This window comes from Castor canadensis, chromosome 18 (assembly GCF_047511655.1).
Source record: "Castor canadensis chromosome 18, mCasCan1.hap1v2, whole genome shotgun sequence".
Classification (NCBI taxonomy): Eukaryota; Metazoa; Chordata; class Mammalia; order Rodentia; family Castoridae; genus Castor; species Castor canadensis.
This window is the reverse complement of record NC_133403.1, coordinates 28,282,510-28,310,325: the sequence shown is the minus strand read 5'-3', so window position 1 is coordinate 28,310,325 and position 27,816 is coordinate 28,282,510. Positions and strand designations below refer to the sequence as shown.

The window sequence follows — 27,816 nt, the reverse complement described above, 5'->3', positions numbered from 1 at the left end:
CTGCAATCCTCCTGATCTCTGCTTGAGTAGCTAGCATTACAGGCGTGAAGCTCCTGCTCTTTCCTACAGGACCTATTGGGTGAAAAACCCATTTACAATTATCTGAAGTGGAAACCTAACTCCACTTCCTATAGCAACACAAAGTATTTTCCTCCTAGTCTTCAGAAATCAATCATGTTAAAATAGAACAATGTGCGTGTGTCAGCATGAGCCACGTGTGTGTAGCACACTTATTTCAAAACATCAACTCTTAAGGCCAAGTTGTGGACATGACCCAATACAATGGGGGAATATCTTACTTCTCAAAGCCAAGTGCATTCATTCACTATAAACAGGTACCAGTGCAAGCTTTTGGTTATGTCAGTACAGCTGGTTTTGTTACGAATTGTTTTTCTATGTCTCCTTTACCTTAGTTCTCAAAATTGAAAGTCTGAGAATCGCCTGAAGAAAACACAAGCCCTAAGCCCAACCCTCCAGAGAGTTAGGGGTTGGGCTAGAAAATTTGAATAGCTAGGGAGCTCCCAGGTGAGGCTGACAGGCTGGTGCTCCTGGGTTAGCAATTGCCTTTTGAGAAACTGCCTCTGTAGACACCATTCCTACCTAGATCTGAGCCCGCTACCTGTCTACAAACCACATTCTAGTTCCCCAGTTCCCCTGTCCTGGCCCTGTCTGCCTCTCCACTCCCATCCCTTCTCACTTCCTCCTCCTGCTGACAGGCCTTTCTCCCACAGCTCTTGCCAGACATCTCCCCCTAAAGCCCTTCCCGCCCTCTAGGCAGTGGCCTTTCCAAGATCTCATAGCCTGGTCCTACCCACATGCACACAGCAAGTGTTACCTGGTACTGTCATAAACTATTCATATCTCATTTTGTACCATCTGTAGAGCCAGGAATGGTCCTTAAGAAAAGCCTCAGGGGGGCTAGGCCTGGTGGTACATGCCTATAATCTCAGCACTCTGTAGGCTGAGCCAGGAGGATTGCAAGTTCCAGGCCAGCCTGGTCTACATAAGGAGACCATGTCTCAAAACAAACAAACAAATAGCAACAACAACAAAATCCTGAAAAGCCTCAGGGATAGGTCTGGGATAAGTGTGAAGGTGCCAAATGTAAGAATATGTCCCCCCAAATCAGTGATCAAGACAAATAATATTTTAATACACTTAATGATACCAATATCAATGCAAAAAATTCATGAGGAGCAAAAAAATCAAAATGTAAATAAGGCTGGGATCAGTGCTTTATTAATGGTTTTTCCTTTCATCTCAGGCTCCAGAGTGGCTCAGCAAGTCAGGTTAGTGATCCTGTTTGATGCCATTCTGTCTTGACTTAAAAGTGTGACCCTTCTATACCCTTTTTTGGAAACAGATTGTGGCTTGATTCTGACCTATAAGAGTCGGGAGAAGATCAGGCTCTAGTGGCTCACTCTTGTAATCCTAGCTATTTGGGAGGCTGAGACTGGGAGGATTGTGGTTCAAGGCCAGCCCAGGCAAATAGTTCATGAGATCCCCAGCTCCAAAATAAGCAGTGAGTTTAAACACCAGTTCCATCAAAAAAAAAAAAAAAAAAGAGTGGGGAGGGGAAAGAACTGAAAGCATACTGTAGAGCCCTTTCCATTTGGTATCATTTTTTTTATCATAATTTATTTAAACATCGTTAGCCTCATCCTTATAGTCTCACAAAGTTGTACAACTATTAAAAACAGTTACTGGGCTGGGGAGTGGCTCAAGTGGTAGAGCACCTGCTTAGCAAGCATGAGGCCCTGAGTTCAAATCCTGTACTGCAAAAAAACCCCAGTTGCTGAGTTGTGTGCTGGTAATCCTAGCTATTCAGGAGGCAGAGATTAGGAGGATCTTGGTTTGAAGCCAGTTCAAGGCAAATAGCTCACAAGATCCTACTTCAAAAGTTACCCAACACAAAAAAAAGCTGGTGGGGTGACTCAAGCAGTAGAGCACCTACCTAGCAAGTGAAAGGCCCTGAATTCAAACCCCAGTACAGACAAAAAGAAAAAGTTGCTGAACATCCCCTCACACTCAGGGGTTGCGTCTTCCAGGAAGTCCTCCCTGGCCCTGGCCAGGTAAGATGCCCCTTCCTGTGCTTCTGTAGCCCTGAGCATTGGTGAGGGTGGCATGTCCTTGTCCCTGGGTCAGGCTGCTTTAGGTGCATTTCTTCTTGTCACATTATTGAGACTCTCACTTGAGGGACAAGGAAATTGATACAGTAGCCCAAGGTCACGCAATCAGGCAGGGGCAAAAAACATGCAAACCCATGTTTTTCTGCTTCAGGATTCGGGCCAAAAAAAGGTTCCTCCAAGCCAGTTTAGGAAGAAGAAGATAAGATAACTATACTGATAGTTCCTTTTTTTGAAACAAATAATTTGCAATTCCTCCTTAACTATTCCCTTGGAAATGAAATTTAAAGGTAATAAAACTCTGTTTCTGGGACCTATGAATATGTCACCTTCACAGAGATGATGTTGAGGATAGTTAGATGGTGCTACAGTGTGCTTGAGGACTGAGGCGTTCATGTGTTATAAGCTTCATCTCCAGTGTGGGGATATTAAGAGGTGGTGGGGCCTTTAAGATGAGGCTCCTTTAGGGGTCAGTAGGTCATTGGGTGCTAGGCCAGCAGAAGGAATTAGTTCTATATGGGACCCAGAGGGTTGCCACAAAAGAGCAAGAGTGGCCCTCCCCACTATCTGGCTTCCTGTCTCACTGTGTGACCTCTTCCTCTTGCACACATCCTTGCCAAGAAACTATCTGACATGGCCATGTGGCCTGGGGTCCAAGGCTGACACAATCCCATGCTGATGGACTCTGACCCCCCAGAGCTATAAGCTAAATAAATTTCTTTTACTTTGGAAGATCTGAGTTCTGTGACCACAGCCAGGGAACACCCAGGACTTCCAACAAACCATCAGAAGCTAAGAGAGCTTTCTGATGAAAGAGCTTGTCACAGCCTTCTGAGGGCACTGACCCTGCCAACAGGGATTGTCCCTGTCCCTGTATCCAATTTCCACCTTTTCATAGGACACAGTCCTAATGGACCAGGCCCACCCTAATGAGCTCATCTTAACTTAGTAAACTGCAAAGTCCCAATTGCCAGCATGATTTAGGACTTGCAGTTCCAGAACTGTGAGAAGACAAGTGTCTGTCATTAAAGCCACCCAGTTTGTGACACTTTGCTATGACAGCCACAGGACACTACCAATAGTATCCTTTCCATGGCTACAGAAACTGAGGCTTAGAGACAGGATTTGAACCCAGGTCAACCAGCCCCCAGGGCCCATGAACAAGTTGTCAGCCTCTGTGGCTGAGAGGTGAGAGTTTCCATGTGCTTCTGTGTGTGAGGACTCAGGCCTTGTCTACTTGGCCCACAGGGTCCAGGGACAGGTCTGGGGACCACTGGTATCCCAGTGCCTTGCCGAAGCATCTCTTGGGTAGGTGGAGAGACACCAGTAGCCAGGCAGATGAGCACTCCTGGTTCCTGTGTGGAGTTGGCTGAACACTCTATCTCTCTACCACCCCCATTTAACCTGGGTGCTTGGGGTTTCCCTGGTAGGTAAGTACGTTCTGCCTCTGCCTCTCCATTGGATGGACTTTTGAAGCTTGGGATACTCTGCTTCTGCCTCTAACTTACTGTGTGACCACGGGCAACCCACTGACCTTGCTGGGCCTCAGAATCTTGACTTGTAAGATGGAGTGATTAAATGTCCCATAGAGGAGATCAGTTAGATAAATCCTTAACAACTCTCATCTCCCTGTATTCATGTCCTGCCGAGGCCCCTCCCACACTGATAAGATGACCCATATCACAACTGTGATATTGCATGTGACGGGGTCTGACTTCTGAGACTAGGTCATAAAGACACTGTGGCTTCTATCCTGCCCCATCTTGAATTCCTCACTGTGGGGAAGTAAGCCACCATGTCATAGGGATACTCATGCAACCCTATGGCGACGTTCAGGTAGCAAGGAACTGAGACCTCCGACAACCAGCACTAACCTACCAGCCATATGAATAAGTCATCTTCAAATGGATCCTCCATCCCAGTCAAGTCTTCAGATGAGAACACAGCCGCTGCCAACATCTTGACTTATGAGAGGTGTTGAATCAGAACCATGCAGCTAAGCTGCTGCAGACACCAGGCCCATAGAATATGTGTGAGATAATATTTAGTGTATTACGATGCTAAGTTCTGGGGGGTACTTTATTAGCCATTTAAATAATTTTTATGTGCAGCCATTTAAAAGTAGGCTATACAACCATGCACTACAGTAGAAAGATTTTCATAAAATAGTAAGTGGTCACCAAACAGTACAGTACAGAGGATCCCATTCTTGGAAGAAAAATACAGGAAGTTGTAAAATTCTACCAAAGAACAAAGGTATAACTGGATTCACTAACACTTACCAAGCATGGCATCACGTAACAGTCACTACCCCATCTAAACTCCCCCATGGGAGAAAGTCCCAGGCTATCTCTGTGCTCTGGCCCTCACTCAGGGGCTGCCAGGCAACCAACCCCCTGCTGCAGGCCAGGCCCACAGTGGCCCAGGGAATGACCCTCCCTTTGCCAGGGTGGCAGCAGGAAGAAGGAAGAATGAGGACTGTCTCCAGCTGGCCCATCAGGCCTCCCAGAATGCCCACATTCCCTCCCCCAGGCTTGTCTCAGGGACTTGAAATTAGCCAGAAAAGTCAGGCAACTTTTCAGTGACTGAGCAAGGGGAGGTGAGCTCTCCTGGCCGGCCAGGCTGGGTCCAGTCCCCGGGAGCAGCATGGTGCCAAACCCCACCCCTTGCACGGTACCCCAGACTTTGACCTTGCGCTCTATTCCTAGCTGGTGGGCAGCGGGCTGAAGTCAGCAGGTTCTGGAATCAGGAGCTTCCCTGCAGCAAAGGATCCTGCACCCCTGCAACTGCCTCCTTTCTTCAGAAGTTTTGGATGTGGGGTGAGTGGCAGGCGCACCCTTGACCTGGAAGTGGGAGCAGAAGGACACACTGTCTTCACAGTGTCAACAGGTAAGGCTCAGCATTAGAGGCTGAGACTGGTGACAGAGGGAAGGACAGACTTGCTCTCTGGGCATTGTCCCCTCAAAGAGATGAAGCTCTAGATCTGGAATCAGATGGGGAGTAAGGTAAGTGACGTCAATTTTCTATGCCTCAGTTTCCTCATCCAGAAAGTGGGATTTTCACTCACCTCAACCTTCCTTGGGGTGAATTTGAATATAAAGTGCTTAGCACAGGGTGGAGCTGGATGTTTGGAAGTACTCCATAAATGGTGTTTGGAGGGAGGGGGAGAGAGTGTTCTCAAGCCTTCATAGCCTCTGTTCTATTTTAAAGATAAACTCTGAGAAGATCAGGCTCATAAGACGTAGCCAGTGTGTGACCTGAAGCCATGAAGAGCTGAGTTGTGTTCATTCTTGTAACTCACCCATGACCTTTTGGTTTTCTTAGAATGAGTCTTTGGTATTCTTTGCTGTAACCATGAAGCAGTCGGAGGCAGAAACTGCCTCTGATTGCTGTCTAGGGGACAAGGGACCTCATAAACAAACACAGACAAGACTGAAAGACAAGCAGAAAGTGCCAACTTATTGGTGGCTGCCTAACTCTTTCTATGGCCCTCCTGGAAAACTGAGTCAGATCTGAATGCTGTCCCACACAGATAGTGGGACCTTGGAAAAGTGGCTTCCCTCCCTGAATCTCAGTCCTGGACTAGAGTGAAATAATAGTGGTCTCTAAACTGGGCACTGTGGCTCACCCCTGTAATCCTAGCTACTCAGGAGGCAGAGATCAGGAGGATCACAGCTGGAAGCCAGTCCTGGTAAATAGTTTACGATACCCTATCTCGAAAAAACTCAACACCAAAAAGGGCTAAAAGTGTAGGCCCTGAGTTGAAACTCCAGTACCACGAAAAATATAGTGGCCCCTATCTCCTGGAGCCAGGGAGAAGATTAAGGGAATTATGTCTGACTTGCTCTCCATGTGACTTAGCAGGTGGCAGGGCCCAAGATGTATGGGCTCCCTTCTCGCTCCATGCTTCTATAGACATTTACGCCCACTGATAAATAAAACACCCCTGTTGCTTCACCTTTCTGGGTGCACGTCTGAGTGTGTTTACTGGAAGCAATTGGTGTAAAACAGTAGCAGACCACAACACAGATAAAACTATCAACGGTAGCAAGGAAAAGGTAGACTTAATAACAGAACTACATGAGTTAAGAAGTTCCTTATCACACGCGTGAACGATTTTCCCTGAGGCTGATCTGTCAGCTCCCACAATCCCCTCTGCGTCTAATGAGAGTGTTAGTATATCTAGTGTATCTTAATATACAAGCTGCTGTAATCAGTAACAATGTGGTTCATAGAATGTGTGTTTTTTTCCCTAAATGTAATTGACTTAGGACTCAGAATTTTTCCTCTGCAATTCTATCCCTATCACTACACAAATGGTGCACTTTGGGCTTTGAACATGCAGGACTCTGAAACATTGGGTGTTTTTCTTTACCTGTTTGATCCTTGGATTTTTCAAATCCTATGTCTTGCTAGCAGTGCAGGGTGTTTGGGCACAGAGACACGGGAGTCAGGTCAGCCTAGGCTCTGCTTCTCTCCAAGGCCAGCCTCAGTTGCTTCAGCTGTAAATGGGTGTGATGACTTCCTTAGGGTACTTGTGAAGAGCACACCAGATCACGCACATAAAGTTCTTAGCCCAACAGCTGACACACAAGGAGCTGGAAAAATAGCAGCTGCCACCACGATCTCTCTACGTTACCTGTTCTTTACTTTGCCTTCCACGGGAATAAACCCTTTTATCACAGCCTCTAACTCTGGCTGAGTTGTTCCTCTTTTTGGGATCTCAGTTCCCCATCTGTACAAGGACATTAGCTCGCTTTTTAAAGTTTTGTACATTGGAGAGCTGGTGGAGTGCCTGCCAAGCAAGTGTGAGACCCTGAGTTCAAACTCCCAGTTCTGCCAAAAACAAGTAAAGTTTTGCACATTGGAGAAACTGAGACCCACATTTTGCTTGTCCTTCTGTATCTCAGCCTGGTTCTTACAGCTGGTTTGGAGGTGCTCTAGGTCCTACTGAAACTGGAGTTTTGGACCCAAGGCCCAAACTCCCAAGATTCCATATGCCAGATCTGGTCACCCGCCCCTAAACACCAAATAAAGAGGCATGGTGAAGGCAGAGAAAGGAGGTTTATTACACAACTCGGAACATGCCGTGGGAAGAGGCAGAGAAAGCACCCAGCTCATCTTTAGCCATCTTTGGGGTATAGCTTAGACATGAGCTATGGATTTAAATAGACAAAAGAACTGGGGGCAGGGGACAAAGGTACGTATAGTTAATCAGTCCAGTCATAGGTGTGGTCTGGTTGGTCTCATGACTGGTGGAGCCCATAGTCTCCGTCAGGCAGGTGGTCTAGTCCAGTTTTGGAAGTTAACACCTTGAGGGAGTAATCTGATTCCTGTTTGAGAGGATTCTTGGGATAATTGTCCTCTCTGGGAGGGTGGTAGCTCCAGGTGGCTCCAGTTCATTGTCATAAGATATTATCAGTTTTGTCCTTTTTGGAATGGAAGGTGATTGCAAAGTGACTGTAAAGAAAATGGCTAGAGCAAAGACAGATACAAAATGGAAACAAAGATGCCAAGCTTTTCCTGCTTTAGTTAATTTGTGGGCTCAAGTAAGGAACCAATGCTTTTCAGCAAAAGAACTTGAGCACTGCCTCCTGCTCTTCTCTTGGGCATGTGTCCTGCGTACATGAGGGCTCTGCTTTGGTTTGGTTTTCTTTTTCTTATCCAGAGCCTCCCAGCAGGTTTCTAGCATTCTCCTCTCCCACCTCCCATTTTTCCCTCAGTCCTGTGCTGATTTTCTAGGCAGTACAAGAGTGAGAAAACTGTAGCTTGGAGAAAGCACACCTCAGTTTCCACTCCAGCCCCCTGTCATGTCCTTGACTAGCTGACCTTATCCTCTGTGAGTCTCAGCCCCCTTTGCACACTGGGGAACAAGCTATACTGCTGTAATGTGTGAGTTCCCAAGCATTTTACAGGTTTGTTTTTTTTTTTTTTTTTTGGCAGCAGTGGGAGTTGAAATCAGAGCCTTGCACTTACTAAGCAGGCACTCTATCACTTGACTCATACCCCAGCCCTTTTTTATTTTAGCTATATATCAAATAGGGCCTACATTTTTGCCTAGGGCCTCTCTTGAACCGTGATCCTCCTACCTACACCTCCTGAGTAGCTAGAGTTTTGAATGCCCCATATCCAGCTTTTTTTTTTTTTTGGCGGTACTGAGGTTTGAACTCAGAGCCTACACCTTAAGCCACTCCACCAGCCCTTTTTTTTAATGATGGGTTTTTTTCCAGATAGGGTCTTGAGAACTATTTGCCCTGGCTGGCTTTGAACTGTGATCCTCTTGATCGCTGCTTCCTACTGAGTAGCTAGGATTACAGATGTGAGCCACCAGCGCCCGGCCCCAGCTTGTTTGTTGAGATGGGGTTCTCAGTCCTGCATTGACAGACACATTCTAAGTCCTGGAGCAATGAACAAGACCAATGGCCTCCCGGGGTGACGTTCTAGTGGGGATATGGTGAGGCAGTAAGTCTTCATTAGCCTGTAAACACTTCTAGAAGAGGAACCCAAGGCTCAGTTAGGATTTGACCAGACCCTCCCAGCTTGCCCAGGTCTCTCCTTTCTTTTCTTTTCTTTCTTCTTCTTCATCTTCTTTTTTTTTTTTAAATTTTGGTGCTACTGGGGTTTGAACTCAGGGCCTCACACTTGCCAGGCAGGTGCTCTACCGCTTGAGCCATTCCAGCAGCTCAGGACTCTACTTTCTTAAGCATTGAAAGTGCTCATCTCGGGAGCACCCCTAGTTCTGGGCAAACTTGACCCTTGCTAGCCAAGTTAAATGACTTTCCCAGGGTTGCACAGATGGTGTGTGAAAACAGATGTGTCTGCCCATTAGTTTGCACTGTTGCCGCCAGCACCTGCCCCACACCACCTCTGGTACTTATCACCAAGAATTTAGAAAATACAAGAAATTCCCTTATTCCTTTAGCTTCAATGTACAAGAGCAGTCAGTTCTCCAGAGATGATGGAGATAGTCAGAAGGAACTTGGCAAGGGTCTCACTGCAAGCCAGGAAAGGAGTCAGGTGTGACTCCTCTCTCTTTACACCAGATGCTGTTTTTCCATGGTGATTTTCAAGGTGCTGGAGGACAGAGAGAGCCTACTGTGCACTGAGGGACTACTCTGTGTCAGGAAAGATAGGTACCAGGACACTTCCTAGAACTTTTTTGTGTGCTGCTGGGGGTGGAACCAGGGCCTTGCGTGTGCTAGGTGAATGTTCTACCCCTCGAGCCCCATCCCCAGCCCAGAACTTGTCAGCTTGTCATTTAATCTCAGGACAACCGAGAGCTTGGGGTCAGCACTATTTTACAGGTGAGATGATCACGTCTCCTGGGGCAAAGTGCAGGAGAGGAGGGAAAGGAGGAGACTAGGGGTTCCTGACAGGCCTTCTCCCCCATCCTCTCCAAGCTGGAGGGAGAAAGGTCTAGAAGAACACCACCTTTCTGTTTGTCTGGCTTCTGAAAGCCCAGCAGAGTCCAGCTTTTGTGGGCTGGGCCGTTTCCCCCTTAGCAAAACTAGGCCATATTGAGAATGCCCTGCTGTTCAGAGGTCCAGGCTGGAGTTGCCAGGAGGCGGCTCTGTGGAGGGCAGTTGTGAGTAAAGACATGGAAAGTTGAATTTGGCCCTCCGGCACAAACAGTTCTCTTGTTCTGCCTCAGCAGGAGCCGGCAGAATAGTTCAAAGTCAAAAGCTGCTAGCCTTCTAAACTTCTGAGGGTCCAGCAGCCTAGCTCGCCAAGGCAGACCAAGTTCTGTGCTGGAAGCCTGAGTTCTGACTCCATTTCTCGCTTGTGGTGTCACCTTTGCTAAACCCTGAATCAGATGTGCTCACAGCTGCATCAGCTAGCTGTTAGCCTAGCACATAGTAGGTATACACAAAGTGTGTGTCGCATTTACTTGAATTGGAATTGGAATTAAAACCCAGCAACACTGGTTACTGGCGGTGTGAACTCAGCTGAGTCACTTCACTTCTCTGAGCCTCAGTTTCCTCATCTGTAAAATGGGACTAACAACAGTGAAACCAGAGTTTTGTACCCAAGCCCCAAACTCCTGAGATTCCATATTCCAAAATTCCACTTTCCACCCATAATAAATGACACGGTGACAGCAGAGAAAAGAGGCTTGTCATCAGGCTCAGGACATGCTATGGGAAGAGGCAGAGTAAACACTCAGCCCATCTTCAGTCATTTTCAGGGGACCAACATGAGGTATAGGCATAAGTAGACAAAGAACTGGGGACGGGGGACAAAGATAGGCATAAACAGTCGCAGTCCCAGGTGTGTTCTGACTGACTATTGTCTCAATCTGAGGGCTCCAGAGAAGATGTTATCTCTGTCATCACTTGAAGGGAGCCATCTAGTTCCCATAAGGTGATTGCTTCTGCTCCAGGGTGCAGCCTCATCGCTGTGGGTAATTGTCCTCATTTGAAGGGCTGTCTGTCCTGCAAGTCTCTGCTGTTCCTTCGGGAAAATTTCAGTCCCTTGTCAGGATGATGTTATCAGTTCTGCCTTTCCTGGAATCCAAGGTGATTGTAAAGTGACTGTAAAGAGAATGACTTAGAGTAAAGACAAACACAAAATAGAGGACAGATGCCATGCTTTTTCCTGCTTTTAGTTCATTTGTGGGTCTGATTAAGAAGTCCATGCTTTTTAGCAAAAGCACCTCTTACAAGATCAGTCCGTACCTCAGAAGAATGTTGAGAGAGTTAGATGAGATGTTTAGTGTGAAGCACTTAGTGCTGGTGCTGGCACACAGTGGGTAGTCCATGAACGTCAGTAAATCACCTCATTTGCACTGGGCCCCCGATTGGATATCTTAAGCCTCCCATCGATCTCCTTACTCGAAGTTGAAGTTCGTGGAGCCCAAGGTTAGCAACTAGCAGATGGCAGAGCAGAAATCTAAGACTTGAACCCAGAACTCATCATCCTGATTACTAGACTATCCAGTGTACAGGTGACCAGGGCTCTGCTAACCTGTTTATGTCCCCAGCCCAGGGGTGGAGCATCCAGTGAGGCTCCCCAGAGAAAGCTGAGTTACTTCCACTCGGCTTTGCCTCTCCCTACCTCCACTTGCAGAATGGGACAATTGGTAATCCCTACACCCCAGAGTGCTTGGGTTTGGAATCAAGTATAGACAGGGCTTTCCGGGCGCTGTAGCTCACACCTGTAATCCTAGCTACTGAGGAGGCAGAGATCAGGAGGATCGCGGTTCGAGGCCAGCCCAGGCAAACAGTGTGTGAGACCCTATCTTGAAAATATCCATCACAGAAAAGTGCTAGTGGAGTGGCTCGAGGTGTAGGCCCTGAGTTCAAACTCCAGTACCACCAAGAAAGAAAGAAAGGGCTTGGCAGTGTCTGGAACTCTAAGCCTTCAGGAGGGTGATAACAGTGATGACAGTGTGTGGCCATCCTCATTTCCTTCTCACAGGCCGACTTGATGCGCGTGGTGGTGATCGGAGCAGGGGTCATCGGGCTGTCCACCGCCCTCTGCATCCATGAGCGTTACCACTCAGTCCTGCAGCAGCTAGACATGAAGGTCTATGCGGACCGCTTCACCCCGTTCACCACCACTGATGTGGCAGCTGGCTTCTGGCAGCCCTATCTCTGCAACCCCAGCAACCAACGGGAGGTGTGAGTGAGGTTCCCAGAGGGTGATCTGGGGGAGCTCACAAGGCTGAGACTGCAGAGGGGCACTCCCCCAGGGAGTTCTTTGTGGACACTCTGCTCTGGCATGGCAGAAAGATATACTACCAAGCCTGGCAGTGGCTGCTCTTGAGGTCCCAGCTACCTGAGCGGCCAGAGGACACTTGACCCATGCATTCAAGGCCACCCTGAGAAACACAGTCAGACCCTCTCAACAAAGAGAGAAAAACCCAGATACTGCTGACTCACTCTTGTAATCCTAGCTACTTGGGAGGCTGAAATGGGGAGGATCAAGGTTCCAGGTCAGTAGGGGCAAAAAAACACAACACACGACACAGACACAGACACAGACACAGACAGGAAAGGAAAAGAAAATACTAATAAATATTTAAGCCCCTCCTCTAGGCCAGATACAGGAGGCTTCATCTCCATTTTTCACTAAGCTGGGTAACTGTCGGTACCATATGCATCAATGAATCCAGAAAACTGCTAAGTAGGTAGATTGATACTCAGATTTATCAATGAAGTTGCAAAAGATATTATGTCAGTTCAGAGATCGCCAGCTGCTTCAATCAATGAACGCTCAACAAATAATGTCTCAAACAGAAGCTTAATTCTTACCCTTGTAAATTTCCAAGACCTGTGTCCCTGATTAGTAGGTGGTGATGCCAAGGCTCTTGCCATCCTTTGACATGGCTTTCAAGGTCACCTCCAAGGTCACCTCCACTGTTAATCATTTCTTATGAGCCAGTAACTGCAGAAAGAGCCAGCAGGACGATACATGCAGTCTTCAGCCAGAACGCAGTCACGGGACCCCACTTAACTGTAAGCCAGTGGAGGAGATATAGTTCAGCTATGTGCCCAGGGTGAGGAGGAAAAACTTTTGGGAGGAACAAGTGCCTGCCATCTCTGTACAGGGTGCTCAGAGTCCGACTGAGCTGTGTTCCCAAAGCCAGGTCAAAGTCTTCATGAAACACATGGGTGGTGTGAGCCTAAGCTGGAGGTGGGCGCCAAAGGGTTACTACCATGGGTTACTACTGCATTTTTCTCCCCGTTCTCTATCCTGTTAATGGGGAAATGTTGGGGTGCTTGGGAGGGGAAGACCTGTAGGCATTTGAGACACTCACTGCAGGAGGGAACGTGATGGATGTCTGGATCTGGACATGTCCCATGCAAGCTGACCTTCTGAGGACCTACGTTCAGCTCAGGGCATTGTAACCAAGACTCTGGATGTCCCTTCCAGGGAATGGAACCAGCAGACTTTTGACTATCTCCTGAGTCACATCAATTCTCCTAATGCTGAAAAAATGGGCCTGGCCCTAATCTCAGGCTACAACCTCTTCCGTGAAGTTGTTCCGGTGAGTCAAGAGTCCTTGACCTTGAGCGATCCCAAGCAAGGGCTGGGTCCTGAGCCCAGGAAGCACCTCGAGTCTCACAGGCACCAGACTCCTGGATTCAGATTAGGCTCACTTTATTTTAGTTAATTGCTATCTGTCTGGAGAGACAGGTCTTGATATGCTGCCCAGGCTGACCTGGACCTCTTGGTCAGCAAGTACATGTCACCACTGCCATTAGGTTCACTTTAAATTCTGTGCTTGTAAAAAAATTATTTTTAGGGACTGGTGATGTGGCTCAAGCAATAGAGTGCTTGCTTGCAAGCATGAAGCCCTGAGTTCAAATTCTAGTTATACTGGAAAAAAAAATCATAAGAAAAAAATTACTTTTAGGAACTGGGCACCGGTGGCTAACACCTGTATTTCTAGCTATTTGGGAGGCTGAGATCAGGAGAGTCGTAGTTTGAGGCCAGTTGGGCAAATAGTTCACAAGACCCCCATCTCCAAAATAACCAGAGGAAAAAAATGGACTGGAGGTGTGGCTTAAGGGGTAGAGCATCTGCTTTGCAAGTGTAAAGCCCTAAATTCAAACCCCATTCCTACCAAAAAAAAAATTATTTTTAGGGCTATGGGCATTGCTTAGAGATAATGTGCTTGTCTAGAATGTACAAAGGCCCTGGGTTCAATCCCCAATCACCAAACCTGCAAAAACAAAAGCAAGCAAGCAAACAAAAAATACAGGCACAGCCAAAAATATCAGCAAGAACTTCTCTTTAAAAAAAAATACATAATTTGCTTGTTTCAAATTTTGTTACTAAATTGACAGATACCAAAAAATATCTTCTGATAACGGGGGCAGGGGCAGGGGCAGGGATAGTGGTAGACTAGCCTTTGATTGGTATGAGTAGTTGTTGCTGAAGTTAAAAAAAAAAAAAAAAGTCATTTGTCCCCAGAAGTTCCAGGGCTTTTCCTTAAGATAGAACCAAACATTCATGACAGTCAAAACTGTGCTAACTACCTAGTGATTCATTTAATAATCAGGAAGTATGTGCTTTCCCTATTCACATGTTAGAGATGAGAAAACAGAGGTTCAGAGAAGTGGAGCGACTTACCCAAAGTTGCAAAGCTTTTTCAGAGGCAGAGCTTGGATTAGGGCTGAGGCCAGATAGACTTCATAGAGCCCTCTGTGCTGAGGGGAGTAGCACAGCCTTTTAGATGCACCTGGGCTGCTTGGCTCAGTGCTCGGCACCCTGTGCCAGCTGTCAAGTTTATTCAGACTTTAGCACCGGTCTTAGGACTTTAGGCATAGTTTCTGTTATGTTTCTCCGGCCCAAGAGTGATTATTAACTCCATGACACAGACAAGATGACAGAGGCTCAGAGAACTCAATTCTTTGCGTAAGTAACAAGGCTGTGGTCTCCACCAGGTTGTTGGAGCCCGTGTGCCCACTGCCTCCCACTCTCACCATTTGGTGACTTCACTGTGGCCCCCACTTCTCCCCTATTCCTGGACCCTGAGTGTAGTGGTTAAGAACCAAATTGTGTGGGTTCAATTCTCAGTTACACCATTTAGTAGCTGTGGCCTTAGAGAAGTTACTTAACGTCTCTACGCCTCGATAGGCGCATCCATTAAATGGGGATAAGAACAGCGCTACCTCAATGTCTTGTGAGGATTAGAACCCATGCAACTAAGATGCTTGGGGCAGTGCTGTACACACACTGTTATGTAAATTTTGTTATAATCTTTAGTGTTGATTGTCACCCATCCCTGTGTGCCCTTTTCTCTTTCTTTTTCAGGACCCTTTCTGGAAAGACATGGTTCTGGCATTTCGGAAGCTGACCCCTAGAGAGCTGGACATGTTCCCTGATTACAGGTAGCATTACTGTCACAGGCAGAGGGGTTGGGCCACCACAATTTAGACAGAACTGTCCAGAAGGCAGCAGAGGTTGGAGACACCAAACTTCTCATCCCTGGCATTGGTCCCCTGGCCTCTGACCAGCTCCTTCACAGAGGCCCCACTCACACTGAGCTTTGGGCTGGGGAGGAGGAGCTATGGAGTCACAGATTTTGGAAGCTCTGTGTCACTATAACAAAATACCTGACACAGTCTACTTGTTAAGTGAAGAGGTTTATTTTGGATCATGGTTCTTGAAGTTCAAGCCCATTCGATGGGTTTGGGCCTCTGGTGAGGACACTCCATCATGGTCAGAGCATGTGCCAGAACAACTCACATCACTGGCCAAGAGTGGGTGGGTCCCACAGTCTCTTTCAAGGAGGCATTCCAATGACCCGAGGGCCTCCCACTAGGCTCTGCTTCCTAATGGGTCCACCACCTTCCAATACTGCCATCTCAGGGACTACACCTTTACATATAGACCATTGGGAGACTTTCAACATCCAAACCATCCCTCTCCGTATCACTATCTTGTTTTGTAGGTGAGCTTTAGAGAGGCTAAGTGACTTCGCAAGGTCACCTAGCCATGTGATCATAACTAGGATTCCAACACAGTCTGGGTGACTACAAACTCTTCTCTTTTCCTCTGCAGCCTGAAGTCTCCCTGGTCCTCTCCTTGCCCCACCCCATGCCCAAATTCCCTCTACAGGTGCACACCAATCTCTACCTGCACAGTCCAGTACCCATGATGGCTTTGCCTGATCGAAAATTTCTCCTTGTGAGCCAGGCACTGGTGGCTCATACCTATAATCCTAGCTACTTGGGATGCAGAGATAAGGAGGATTGAGGTTTGAAGCCAGCATTGGCAAATAGTTCATGAGACCCTACCTCAAAAAAAAAAGAATGCAAAACAGGGCTGGAGGAGTGTCTCAAGTGGAAGACTGCCTGCCTAGCAAGCATGAGGCCCTGAGTTCAAATAACATTACTGCCAAAAAAAAGAAAGAAAGAAAGAAAGAAAGAAAGAAAGAAAATTTCTCCTTGCATTGGGGTGAAAGCCACTTCCCCTCCCTGCATGACCACCAAGCAGTGGATCTGACTGTAGTCTTTGGGGACCCATAGAACAGTACTGGTCCCAGCCTTTGGATGTAGCTCAGACTCTGACCTTTTGCCTGCTGTGACTCTAGCTACGGCTGGTTCAACACAAGCCTGATTCTGGAGGGGAAGAGCTATCTGCAGTGGCTAGCCGAAAGGTAAGGTTTGGAGCTTCCGTTGGAGGAAAGTACTTTCTAGGTCACAGGAGTCCTCTCTGTACTGACTGATCCCAAGGGTTGCAGAAAACCCTGAGACCGGGTGTGGGTGTTGTCCTTGGTCCTGACTGTCACTGTGTATGAAGGCAGTAGTCCTGCTCCCGGCTGAACATCAGAGCAGCCTGGATAGCTTTTTACATGATATGCTTATCACATCATATAAATCCAGCAAGTTCACTCTAATCTTTCACACTTTTGCAATAGTGTAAAATGAATTCTCTTCATTTTTCCAGACATGCTTACATCATTTGCAAGACATAAATTGCCTTTTTAAAATTATTTTTTTCTTCTCTAAGTGCTTTTGCCAGTATCGCTAGAACAATGTTAACTAATACAGGTGATAATGGACGTCCCTGATGTTAAAAGGAATTTTGTAGTGTTCCAAATTAGCAAACACTAGCTTGAGGGATATGTTGATCTCTATAGTCACATATGTTTAAATTAAGGAAGATTTCATATATTCCCATATTTTACTATTTTATTAAGATTTTTTTAAAAAATCTAGAATAAATGATTTTTATCCAATGATTGGGGGAGGTTTATTTTTTTTTTAATAAAGATCTCAGGAACCCACTTCACACCCACTGAATTAGCACCCTGGGATGGTATTCAGAATTTCATAATTTAAAAAGTTCCATGGATGATTGTAGTTGTTGGCCAAGTTTGGGAACCATCGCACTGACATGGTTATTTCTTCTAACCTAGAACACATGTGACTCCTGTCTAGCCTCTCCCAGGAGTAAAGTCTCCTAGTCAGTCTACCTTGAGGAAATTCTGTAGATAAGTTAGCCCTGAGCTACGGTCCAACTCCTATACGGGTTATTTTCTATTCTTTTGATACTTTTACTAATGGTGACAGATATTTCTACTCAGGGACATTTATTTTGTTTTGTTTTGTGATGGAACCCAGTGCCACATGTATGCTAGGCAAGTGCTCTACCACTGAGCCACACATCCCCAGCCCTCCTCTGGGACAGCTAGAGGAGATGCTGGGATGGGTGTCCCCAACCCAGCATCTCCTCATGCCCAGCTTCTAAAAAACAATACATTTGGCATTTGGTCCCACACTGCCCCTTCTGTACCCCAAATCTCTCACCCTCTTTGATGTTGGAAAGCAATGTGGCAACAGCAGAGCATGAGGAAGTGAAGAGACCTGGATTCGAGTCCCAACTCCTCCCTATCAGACTCACTATATGACCTTCCGAAAGACCCTCCTCGCTTCTCCATCTGCCCAGTGAGAGGCTTGGGCCATCTCAGAGGACCTTGTTTCCCAAGGGACATTCTGTGGACCACTAGTCCAGCGGTGCTCATGCCTGACCCGATTACACAGCCATTTTCTCAAGGGATATCCAGTGGGACTAATGTGCACAGAAATGTTCTCCCTAGGCGTTTCTTGGAAGAATGGACCCATCCAAGTGGATTGAAGTTTTTCACTCGATTTTTTGTTTTGTTTTGTTTTGGTGGGACTGGGGTTTGAACTCAGGGCTTTACACTTGCAAAGCAGGCACTCTACTGCTTGAACACCTCTAGCCCTGCATTGAGGTTTTTCATGTCTCATCATCCCAGGTTAACTGAGAGGGGAGTGAAATTCTTCCAGCGGAAGGTGGAGTCTTTGGAGGAGGTGAGCTGCGAGGCGAGGAGGGGATGGAGTTGGGAGGGACAAGTGAGGGGACCCTGCTTCCTGTTAGTGGGTTAGGGGCCCTCTCCTCCAGCTCCCAGGGTCTCCTTAGGCAGTTCCAGGCTGCTAGGCCTTCTCGCAATCCTAGGAGGATGAGGGCATTCTGAGGAAGGAGGTGTCTGCCTTAACATTAGTGTCAAGAACAAAGGAATTATGGAATCACAATGCCATAGGGACCAATTTATACCTGAGCCCCAGTGAGTTTTAGGGCTGGAGAATTGGCTGCTTCTTTGGGTGCATTCCACTCCCAAGGTCCAGACATGCAGATGTGTGCTACTGGTATCTGGATTGGTTTCTACAGAGTCTGGGCCCTCAACTGGACACTGGTCAAAGCAACCCCACCACAGTGAACAGTGATGGGAGGGAGCAGTGGCCATGTAGCAAGAGCCTGACATGTGACTCCATTAATCCCAGCATTTACAACAACGCTTAGCCCACGGAAGGCGCTCATTACATGTGGAAGGCACTCAGTACATGTGGCTGTGAACATTGTACAGTGAGGACCTACCCGCTCCTCCGGGTGCTTTACCACTTGCTTGACATTCGTGGTTGACTCCAGCATAGACCTTGTTCTCAGACACTGGTTTATGGTCAATTATTGTGCGTTGCAATGTGCTCCAGGATTGCCCTGGGAGGGGAGCTGCCTTCCTGGAGGTTTGGCTGAGTTGGCCAGTGTCCCAAACATAGACAGAGCCGAGATGTCCAGGAAATGTCTTGGCAGAGTAGGAGGAAAGAGAATGAAATGAAAAGGAGTCAGAAGAGCTGGAAGCCTAGCTACTTGGGAGGGTGAGATGGGGAGGACCATGGTTTGAGGCCAGTCTGAGCAAATAGTTCTCAAGGCCCCATCTCAAAAACAAACAGAGAAAAAGGGGCTGGAGGTGTGTCAAGCAGTAGGGTGCCTACTTCGCAAGAGTGAAGACCTAAGTTCAAACCACAGTTCCACCAAAAAAAAAAAAACAAAGAAAAAAGTCAGAAGGAGGAACAGAACCATCTCAGCTTTCCCTTCAGACTTCCTCAGTGTTCCAAGGAGTTTTTCTCTTCCACAGTGTTTGTTGCCAAGCATTTTTTTTCTTTTTGGCAGAACTAGAGTTTGAACTCAGGGCCTTGCACTTGCTAGGCAGGTGCTCTATCAATTGACCCATGCCCTTAGCCTTTTTTGCTTTAGTTATTTTTCAAATAGGGTCTTGCGTCCCCCCCCCCCACCGCTTTCCTGCCCCAAGGCCAGCCTCAGATGGTGATTTTCCTACCTGTCTCCTGGGTAGCTGGAATCACAGACATCAGACCCACTTTTTTTTTTTTTTGCAGTACTGGGGATTGAACTCAGGGCCTCATGCTTGCTTTACCACTTGCTTTACCTTTTGAGCTATACCTCCAGCCCTTTTTGCATTGGTTATTTTGAGATAGGGTCTTGCTTTCCACCTGGGCTGACTGGGACCATTATCCTCCTATCTGTGCTTTCCTGCATAGCTGGGATGATGGGCTGGTGCTACGGCAGCAGCCGTTAGTTGAGATAGGGTCTTGAACTTTTTACCTGGACTAACCTTGAGTTGAGATCCTCCTGATCGCTGCTTCTCGAGTAGCCAGGATTACAGATTTGAGCCATTGTGCTTGGCCCCCAAGCACTTTTATATTCAGGTTTGCATTGGTTCCTCATAGCAGCCTGTGAAAGGTATTACTGGCCCTGGTTATAAAATTCTTATAAAATGAGGCAGCCAACGCTCAAGGAGGTAAAGGGACATTTCTGAGGTGACATCTTGGGTAAATGGCAAAGCAGAGATTTGGAGTCACACCCATCTGCTTCCCTCATTGAGATCCCATGCCACCATTCCCCAGGGAGTAGATAGCTGTGGAGTAGGAGGAAGGAAGAAGGAGAGGACAGGGACAGCAGGACCCTCACTCCCTCCTATCCCCCTGCCCTGTTGTTGCTGTCAGGTGGCAAGAGAAGGCGCAGATGTGGTTATCAACTGCACTGGAGCGTGGGCTGGGGCGCTGCAGCCTGACCCTCTGCTGCAGCCAGGCCGAGGGCAGATCATTCAGGTGAGCGTGGTGGTGACATGCTAGGCTTCAGTTAACAGGACGATTGCTCTGCATGATGATTCCATCTCCAAAACTGTGGATGGACTGGACTACACTACTGGAGTAGTCTCAGACTTGGGGACTGACATGTTAAAGAGACAGGAAAGGACCAACCTGCTTCTCCAACCCAAACGTTTCTTTGGAGATTCCTTCTTTACAGCAAAACAAGCATGGATGTAGCCACATGTGTCTTCGTTGTAACAAGAACAGCAAATGCTAGCTAGGCACCTGTAACCCTAGCTACTCAGGAAGCAGAGATCAGGAGAACACAGTTGAAGCCAGCCATAAGACTCTGTCTCAAAAAAAAACAGGGCTGGCAGGGTGACTCGAGTGACTCAAGAGGTAGAGTGCCTGCCTAGCAAGCCTAGCAAGTGTAAGGCCCTAAATTCAAGCCCCAATATCACCAACCCCCCACCAAAAAAGAGCAAAAGCTTTTGCAGGGTTTATTAATTGCCAGGGGTGCTCCTACGAACCTCCTGATTCGGGCCTTACCGATGACCTTTTAGTCATCCATGACCTTTTATTCTATCAAGGTCTGGTGAAGCAGCTCAAGTGGTAAAGTTCCTGCTTAACAAGCGTGAGGCTCTGAGTTCAAACCCCAGTACCACCAAAAAGGAAACAAGAAAGAAAGAGATGGGTTCTATCACACCACCATTGCCTTCTTAGAGCAAGAGAAAGTGAGGCACAAAGGAGTCAAGTAACATGCGAAAGTTCACACAGCAGTAAATGGTGGGACTGGGATTAGAATCCAAGCAACCTGGTTTAAGAGCTTGGGGTGGGGTGACCAGTGTTCCACCTCTCGCCTATTGTGGGCACACCATGTGTGTGCACGTGTATATGTGAGTGTGCATGCACACACGCACGGGTGTGCAGGTGTGTGTTTCTGGTGTGACCTAATGTGTGCGTGCATCCACCTGTGTGTGCTAAGACTTCTCTATGACACATGAGGGAGGAAGGGCGGTACTCAGGAAGCAGGGGGAGTCTTCCTGCAGGAGGCAAGCGACCAGGTGCTACCTTGGGCCAGAGGGGTTGGGGAACTGGCATTGCCACTCTTGGCAGAACTTCTGGCCATAGAGGGGAGCAAGGTCAAGGAGAGTTCATACCCAGCTCCCTAACAAAACTGCTCTGTCTTAAATCCACAGGTGGAGGCCCCTTGGATGAAGCACTTCATTGTCACCCATGACCCTAGGAGTGGTATCTACAATTCTCCCTATGTCATCCCAGGGTAAAACTTCAGCTGCTCCGGGGCAGGAGTGGGGTTGCAGGGAGCTCTGTGCCCCTATCTTTGCCTGGGCCCTGGCTTAGGCTCAGCAGTTGTTTTCTCCCAGGGCTTTCCAAGTGAGTTTGAGCAATTACACCCCAGGGAAGGCAGGACTGGGCCTTGACTGGGCTGTATCTCAAACATTCTCTCAGATGACAGTATGGTGGGGCTGCCATGATGACAGTGACATCAGAAGTCAGAATTGCTGTGAATAGCAATAATGGGAGAGTGAGTGGGAATGGCAGCTGGCTGGACGGTGATGGTGATTGTAATGGTGGAGGTGGTGACATTAGTGACAACGGTGGTGGCATTGAAGGGATGGCGGTACTGGTGGTGGGGAATGGTGGGAAGGATTGACTGGCACATGACCCTAGAGTGGGGATGTGATGCGGGTGGTGTGTGGTGGGGTGGGGTTGAGACTGGTGGTGTAATAGTGATGGTGGAGTGGGGATGGCAGTTGCTGCTGATGAAGACACCACTGTCTATGGCATTACCTGTGGCACAGGTGACAGTCTCAAGGGTGCTATGATGACATATCACTGACGGAGGTGTTGTTAAGGGGGACGGTGGTGTTGCTGGCAGATGGCAATGCTGACGCAGTAGTGGTTCAGTGATGTGGTGGGGAGAGCATGGTGACCCTCCAAGCCTGGCAGGTCCCAGCCTTCTTTTTCTTTTTTTTTTTAATTGTTTATACATTTATTCATATGTGTATACATTGAGCCATCTCTCCCCACTGCTCCCCGCCCCTCTCCACCTTCCCCTAGCCTTCTTTTTCTTGACCCTCCATGTTTTTATATAGGCTCCGAACAACAACTCTTGGAGGCATCTTCCAGCTGGGGAACTGGAGTGAGGTTAACAGTTTCCAGGACCACAACACCATCTGGAAGGGCTGCTGCAGACTGGAGCCCACCCTGAAAGTAAGGATGGGGGAAGTGTCAGCGCCCTGGACCAGAGTCCTGGCAGCGTGGTCTTGAGGACTCCACTAGGATAAGGGGCAAATTAATCTCAGCAAGGGACTGAGAATACACCAGAATTCGACAGTGGAAGGGAAGGGCATCTGATGGACTAATGAAATCTAACTGGCCATGCCAACAATGCAATCTGGCTTCACCAGGAGTGGGTGTAATTGTTGCAAAAGTCTCCATATTTTCAGGTTTGCCTCCTAGTGTTGATGAGTGGTGATGGTGATGAGAGTGGTGGCTGGCATTGATGATAATGAGGTGGGGACTATTGATAGCACTATAGCAAGCTGGCAGAGTGGCTCAAATGATAGAATGCCTGCCTAGCAAGGTGAGGCTGTGAGTTCAAACTCCAGTGTTGCCAAAAAAAAAAATGTCTTCCACTTTTGGGCTGGTGGAGTGACTCAAGTGGTAAGAGTACCTGCCTAGCAAGCATGGGGCCCTAAGTTCAAACCCCAGAGTCACCAAAAAAAAAAAATTATGCTGGGTGCTGGTGGCTCACACCTGTAATCCCAGCTACTTAGGAGGCAGATATCAGGAGGATCGAGATTTGAAGCCAGCCTGGGCAAATAGTTTGTGAGACCCTATCTTGAAAAAACCCACCACAGAAAAGGGCTGATGGAGTGAATCAAGTGGTAAAAGTGCCCACCTAGCAAGTATGAAGCCCTGAGTTCAAATCCAAGTGCCACCAAAAATAAATAAATAGATAACCCCATGGCAGAGGTTGTTGTTGGTGGTGGTATTGATGATTGATGTAATGCACTAGTTGACAGAGTTGGTATGAGGTGGCAGGGGTGACGGTAATGAACGTGGCAGCTGATAAAGCTGTGATCAGATCGTAATGGGATTAATGAAGGTGCCTATGATGGTCCTGGTGATGATGGTAACGAGAATCTGAAAGCTAGCTCCCTGCTACCTAAACATGACAGCAGGGGAAAAATCCAGAGACGAGATGAGCTGCCAGCATTTTTCTTTCCAGAATGCAAGAATTGTTGGTGAATTCACTGGCATCCGGCCGGTTCGTCCCCAGATCCGGCTGGAAAGAGAACAGCTTCGTGCTGGATCTTCAAACACACAGGTAAGTGTGTGGCCAGGCGAACTATGTCTCATGTCCTGAGATGACCAGCACACAGCCTGAGGTCAAGGCAGGGGTGGTAATGCCCCCTCTACAAATGGGGAAACTGAGGCTCAGTGTTGGTGAAGGACCTATACTAGGCTACATGGAGGGTCTGTGGTTGAGTAGAAGGAAAATGGTGTTTGTGACAAATACCGCAGTGAACCCAGGACACAAGTGACCTTATTGAAGCTCTCCTACAGCAACTTGGGATGGAGACAGTGTCTGACAAGCTTCTGATGGGGGAACCATACTCTGCGGGGTGAAGTCACTGCCTATGAGATCACTTGGAGGGGCAGGGCTGAAATTCTACTTGAACTTGACTCCAGAGTCTACACCTTGAGCTACCCCACCAGCCCCTTTTTTGTGAAGGGTTTTTTCTTTTCTTTTTTTTTTTAAATTATTTTATTATTCATATGTGCATACAAGGCTTGGGTCATTTCTCCCCCCTTCCCCCACCCCCTCCCTTACCACCCACTCCACCCCCTCCCTCTCCCCCCCACCCCCTCAATACCCAGCAGAAACTATTTTGCCCTTATTTCTAATTTTGTTGTAGAGAGAGTATAAGCAGTAATAGGAAGGACCAAGGGTTTTTGCTGGTTGAGATAAGGATAGCTATACAGGGAGTTGACTCACATTGACTTCCTGTGTGTGTGTGCTACCTTCTAGGTTAATTCTTTTTGATTTACCCTTTTCTCTAGTTCCTGGTCCCCTTCTCCTATTGGCCTCAGTTGCTTTTAAGGTATCTGCTTTAGTTTCTCTGTGTTAAGGGCAACAAATGCTAGCTAATTTTTTAGGTGTCTTACCTATCCTCACCCCTCCCTTTTGTGCTCTCGCTTTTATCATGTGCTCAAAGTCCAATCCCCTTGTTGTGTTTGCCCTCGATCTAATGTCCACATAGGAAGGAGAACATATGATTTTTGGTCTTTTGGGCCAGGCTAACCTCACTCAGAATGATGTTCTCCAATTCCATCCATTTACCAGCGAATGATAACATTTCGTTCCTCTTCATGGCTGCATAAAATTCCATTGTGTATAGATACCACATTTTCTTAATCCATTCATCAGTGGTGGGGCATCTTGGCTGTTTCCATAACTTGGCTATTGTGAATAGTGCCACAATAAACATGGGTGTGCAGGTGCCTCTGGAGTAACCTGTGTCACAGTCTTTTGGGTATATCCCCAAGAGTGGTATTGCTGGATCAAATGGTAGATCAATGTTTAGCTTTTTAAGTAGCCTCCAAATTTTTTTCCAGAGTGGTTGTACTGGTCTACATTCCCACCAACAGTGTAAGAGGGTTCCTTAATCCCCACATCCTCGCCAACACCTGTTGTTGGTGGAGTTGCTGATGATGGCTATTCTAACAGGGGTGAGGTGGAATCTTAGCATGGTTTTAATTTGCATTTCCTTTATTGCTAGAGATGGTGAGCATTTTTTCATGTGTCTTTTGGCCATTTGAATTTCTTCTTTTGAGAAAGTTCTGTTTAGTTCACTTGCCCATTTCTTTATTGGTTCATTAGTTTTGGGAGAATTTAGTTTTTTAAGTTCCCTATATATTCTGATTATCAGTCCTTTGTCTGATGTGTAGCTGGCAAATATTTTCTCCCACTCTGTGGGTGTTCTCTTCAGTTTAGAGACCATTTCCTTTGATGAACAGAAGCTTTTTAGTTTTATGAGGTTCCATTTATCTATGCTATCTCTTAGTTGCTGTGCTGCTGGGGTTTCGTTGAGAAAGTTCTTACCTACACCTACTAACTCCAGAGTATTTCCTACTCTTTCCTGTATCAATTTTAGAGTTTGTGGTCTAAGATCCTTGATCCATTTTGAGTTAATATTGGTATAGGGTGATATACATGAATCTAGTTGTGAAGGGTTTTTCAAAATACGGTCCCAGGAACTAATTGACCATGCTGGCTTTGAACTGCGATCGTCCTACTCTCTGCCTCCTGAGTAGCTAGGATTACAGGTGTGAGCCACTGGCACCCGGCCTCATCAAGTAATTGATGTAGGAAAGGTGATCTCGGGGTGTAGATGTGATTCTGCTTTCCCGGGGCCATGCCTGTCTTCTAACCAGAAGCCAGGAGCCTAGGGCGTCATCCCATCCCTCTCCCTCAGTCTCCATGATGTGCCCAGGGCTTGGCCCATCATCCCACCAAAGCCCCAAGGAAGGCTCATGGCGGCTGCTTTGCCAGGACTGTTTCTGAGGTCCCTCCCAGACCCCGTTACCTTTCTTCTCCCCTCTCCCAGGTCATCCACAACTATGGACACGGGGGCTACGGAATCACAATTCACTGGGGCTGTGCCATGGAGGCAGCCAAGCTCTTTGGGAAAGTTCTGGAAGAAAAGAAGTTGTCCAAGATTCCACCATCCCTCCTGTGAGGACTCCAGTGACCACCAGAACTCCTTATTCCCCTCGGCCAACTAGCTAGTGAGCTCCTCACTAAGGCCTCTGCGGGTACCCCTGGCTTCCTTCTGCAAAGATGTAAACTCGTTCCTGGAGGACAGTTCAGCCCCGCCTAGAGCCCCTCTGCCCTTGGTCCAACACTAGGAAGACAGCTAGGACTCATCCCATGGAAAGGAAATGCAGAAAATCAAAGAGGCCAGCTGTCCAGAGCCACAGACAACTGAAGTAACTTGGTTACACGTCCCCCTAACATATTAAAGGTTCTGAAAAGTCCTGCAACAAAGATACCTTGTCAGAGTTTCTATTTTTGTTTTTCTATTTTTGGCAGTACTAGGGCTTGAACCCTGGGCCTCAAGCTTGCTAGACAAGGGCTCTGCCACACCCCCTGGTCCTTTTGGTTTTAGTTTGTGTTTCAGTCCTTGAGCTTTTGCCTGGGCTAGCCTCAGACGGAGATCCTCCTAACTCCACCTCTCTGAGAATAGCTGAGATTACAGATGTGTACCACCATGCCCAACCCCACTTATCTAAGGTTCTTTAACCCAGTATCTCTTAAGTTTATCTGGCTATAGGAACATTTTCTGCAGAACACCGATGTGTGCCCGGGAACACAAGTGAGGAAGCACTGTAGCAGATTATAAGTAGAACTGGGGTGTGGTGAAGCATTGAACGAATAGCAAAGGATGCCTGCTCCACATCCAAGACTCCAAATACATCATTTGTCCACAGAGTGGTCCTGGGGGGGTCCCATGTAATCATTGAGGGGCCACTGGAGGGTCATCCCACAAGGAACTGCTTAATACAGTAAACTCACCGAGCACATTCCTTGTTTATGTGGCACATTGAACCTCTCTCTTGTCCTCTCAAAGGACAAATGTGGCTCCTAGATATTTTTGAAAGCCTTAAATGAGCTAACAGACTGTTTTAGTAAGGGTTCTTTAGAAGAACAGAGCCAATAGGATGGATGGATGGATAGATAGGTAGATAGATAGATAGATAGAGATTGGTACCTGAATGAATGGATTAATAGGTAACTAGCTAGATACTGATGGATGGAGAACGGATAGAGGATTGATGGAGGATGATGGATGGATGGAGGATAGAGAATGGATGGGTGGATGGATGTGTACTGGTGGATGAAGGGATGGGCAGCTACAGACTGATAGATGAACAGAAGGATACATAGATAGGTATGAATGTACAGATGAATGGAGGATGGCTAGGTGGATGGGTGGATGGATGGATAAATGGACAGACAGAGAGACATACAGATAGATGGATAGGTAGAGAGATGACAGATGATTTATTAGGGGAACTGACTCATGATTATAGAGGCTGACAAGTCCCATGACAGGCCATCTGTAAGCTGAAGCTCTTTGGATACCAATAGCTTGGCTCAGAGCACCCGTGTGGCTCAAGTAGAGCTCCTGCCTGTCAATAGCACGGGTCAGTCCATGAAATCTTTAGGAAGCTGGTCTGAAGACAAAGGTCTGATGTCCTCCTGGAGTTCAAAGACCAGAAAGCCTGGAGTTTTGATGTCTAAGAACAGAAGTGTCCTAGCTCGAGGAGACAGAGAATCGAAATCTTTTCTCTGTCTTTTTCATTCTAGCCCGACCCCCCACTCTATTGTATGGTGACCACCTACATTAAGGGCTGATCCCTTACCACTCAGTTCAACATGTCACACACCAGTCTCCTCTGGAAACACCCAGCAACAACACTTGGCCAGTTCTCTAGGTATTTCTTAAACAGATCAAGTTTACACCTAAAATTAACCATTACACAGAACCCTCAGTGTCTTCATCCCTAGTTATCCCCTCTGCCTCTGAGGTGGATCTTTCACATGTCTGGAGTTTTGTGTCAGGCAGAGTCTGGGAAGCACTATACAATTTTTTTTTTTTTTTTAGTACTGGGGCTTGAAATCAAGGTCTGCACCTTGAGCCACTCCACCAGTCCTTTTTTGTGATGGGTTTTTCCAATAGGGTCTCTCAAAGTATTTAACCAGGCTGCTTTCGAGCCACAATCCTCCCAAT

General features: G+C 47.2%; 1 protein-coding gene and 1 long non-coding RNA gene across 5 annotated transcripts; one reads left to right on the top strand and one right to left on the bottom strand.

Moving 5' to 3' along the window:
- Positions 1-4,805: 4,805 nt before the first annotated feature.
- On the top strand, positions 4,806-26,069 carry Dao (D-amino acid oxidase). Of its 4 annotated transcripts, none has more exons than XM_074061021.1 (11): positions 4,806-4,945; positions 11,544-11,746; positions 13,002-13,116; positions 14,889-14,965; positions 16,171-16,236; positions 17,860-17,914; positions 19,904-20,008; positions 21,190-21,272; positions 22,108-22,225; positions 23,247-23,345; positions 25,630-26,069. In XM_074061021.1, the coding sequence occupies exons 2-11, from the start codon at positions 11,553-11,555 to the stop codon at positions 25,759-25,761; spliced, it is 1,044 nt and encodes a 347-aa protein (XP_073917122.1). In that variant the 5' UTR covers positions 4,806-4,945; positions 11,544-11,552; the 3' UTR covers positions 25,762-26,069. The 4 variants fall into 4 exon arrangements, with proteins under 4 accessions (XP_073917122.1, XP_073917123.1, XP_073917120.1 ...); XM_074061019.1 differs by having other exon boundaries at positions 4,816-5,131; XM_074061020.1 differs by having other exon boundaries at positions 4,817-5,015.
- LOC141418864 (uncharacterized) lies at positions 10,258-14,341 on the bottom strand. Its single transcript, XR_012443525.1, has 3 exons — positions 14,205-14,341; positions 12,380-12,581; positions 10,258-10,657 (listed from the first exon to the last, which is right to left on the bottom strand). It is a non-coding gene; the product is annotated as an uncharacterized lncRNA (long non-coding RNA).
- Positions 26,070-27,816: the final 1,747 nt, after the last annotated feature.

Excerpts from the sequence above, each read along its gene's own strand:
- Dao (XM_074061019.1), top strand. Across the intron at positions 11,747-13,001 it reads CCCAGCAACCAACGGGAGGT|GGAATGGAACCAGCAGACTT; the intron begins GTGAGTGAGGTT and ends TGTCCCTTCCAG. Across the intron at positions 21,273-22,107 it reads TCTCCCTATGTCATCCCAGG|GCTCCGAACAACAACTCTTG; the intron begins GTAAAACTTCAG and ends GTTTTTATATAG.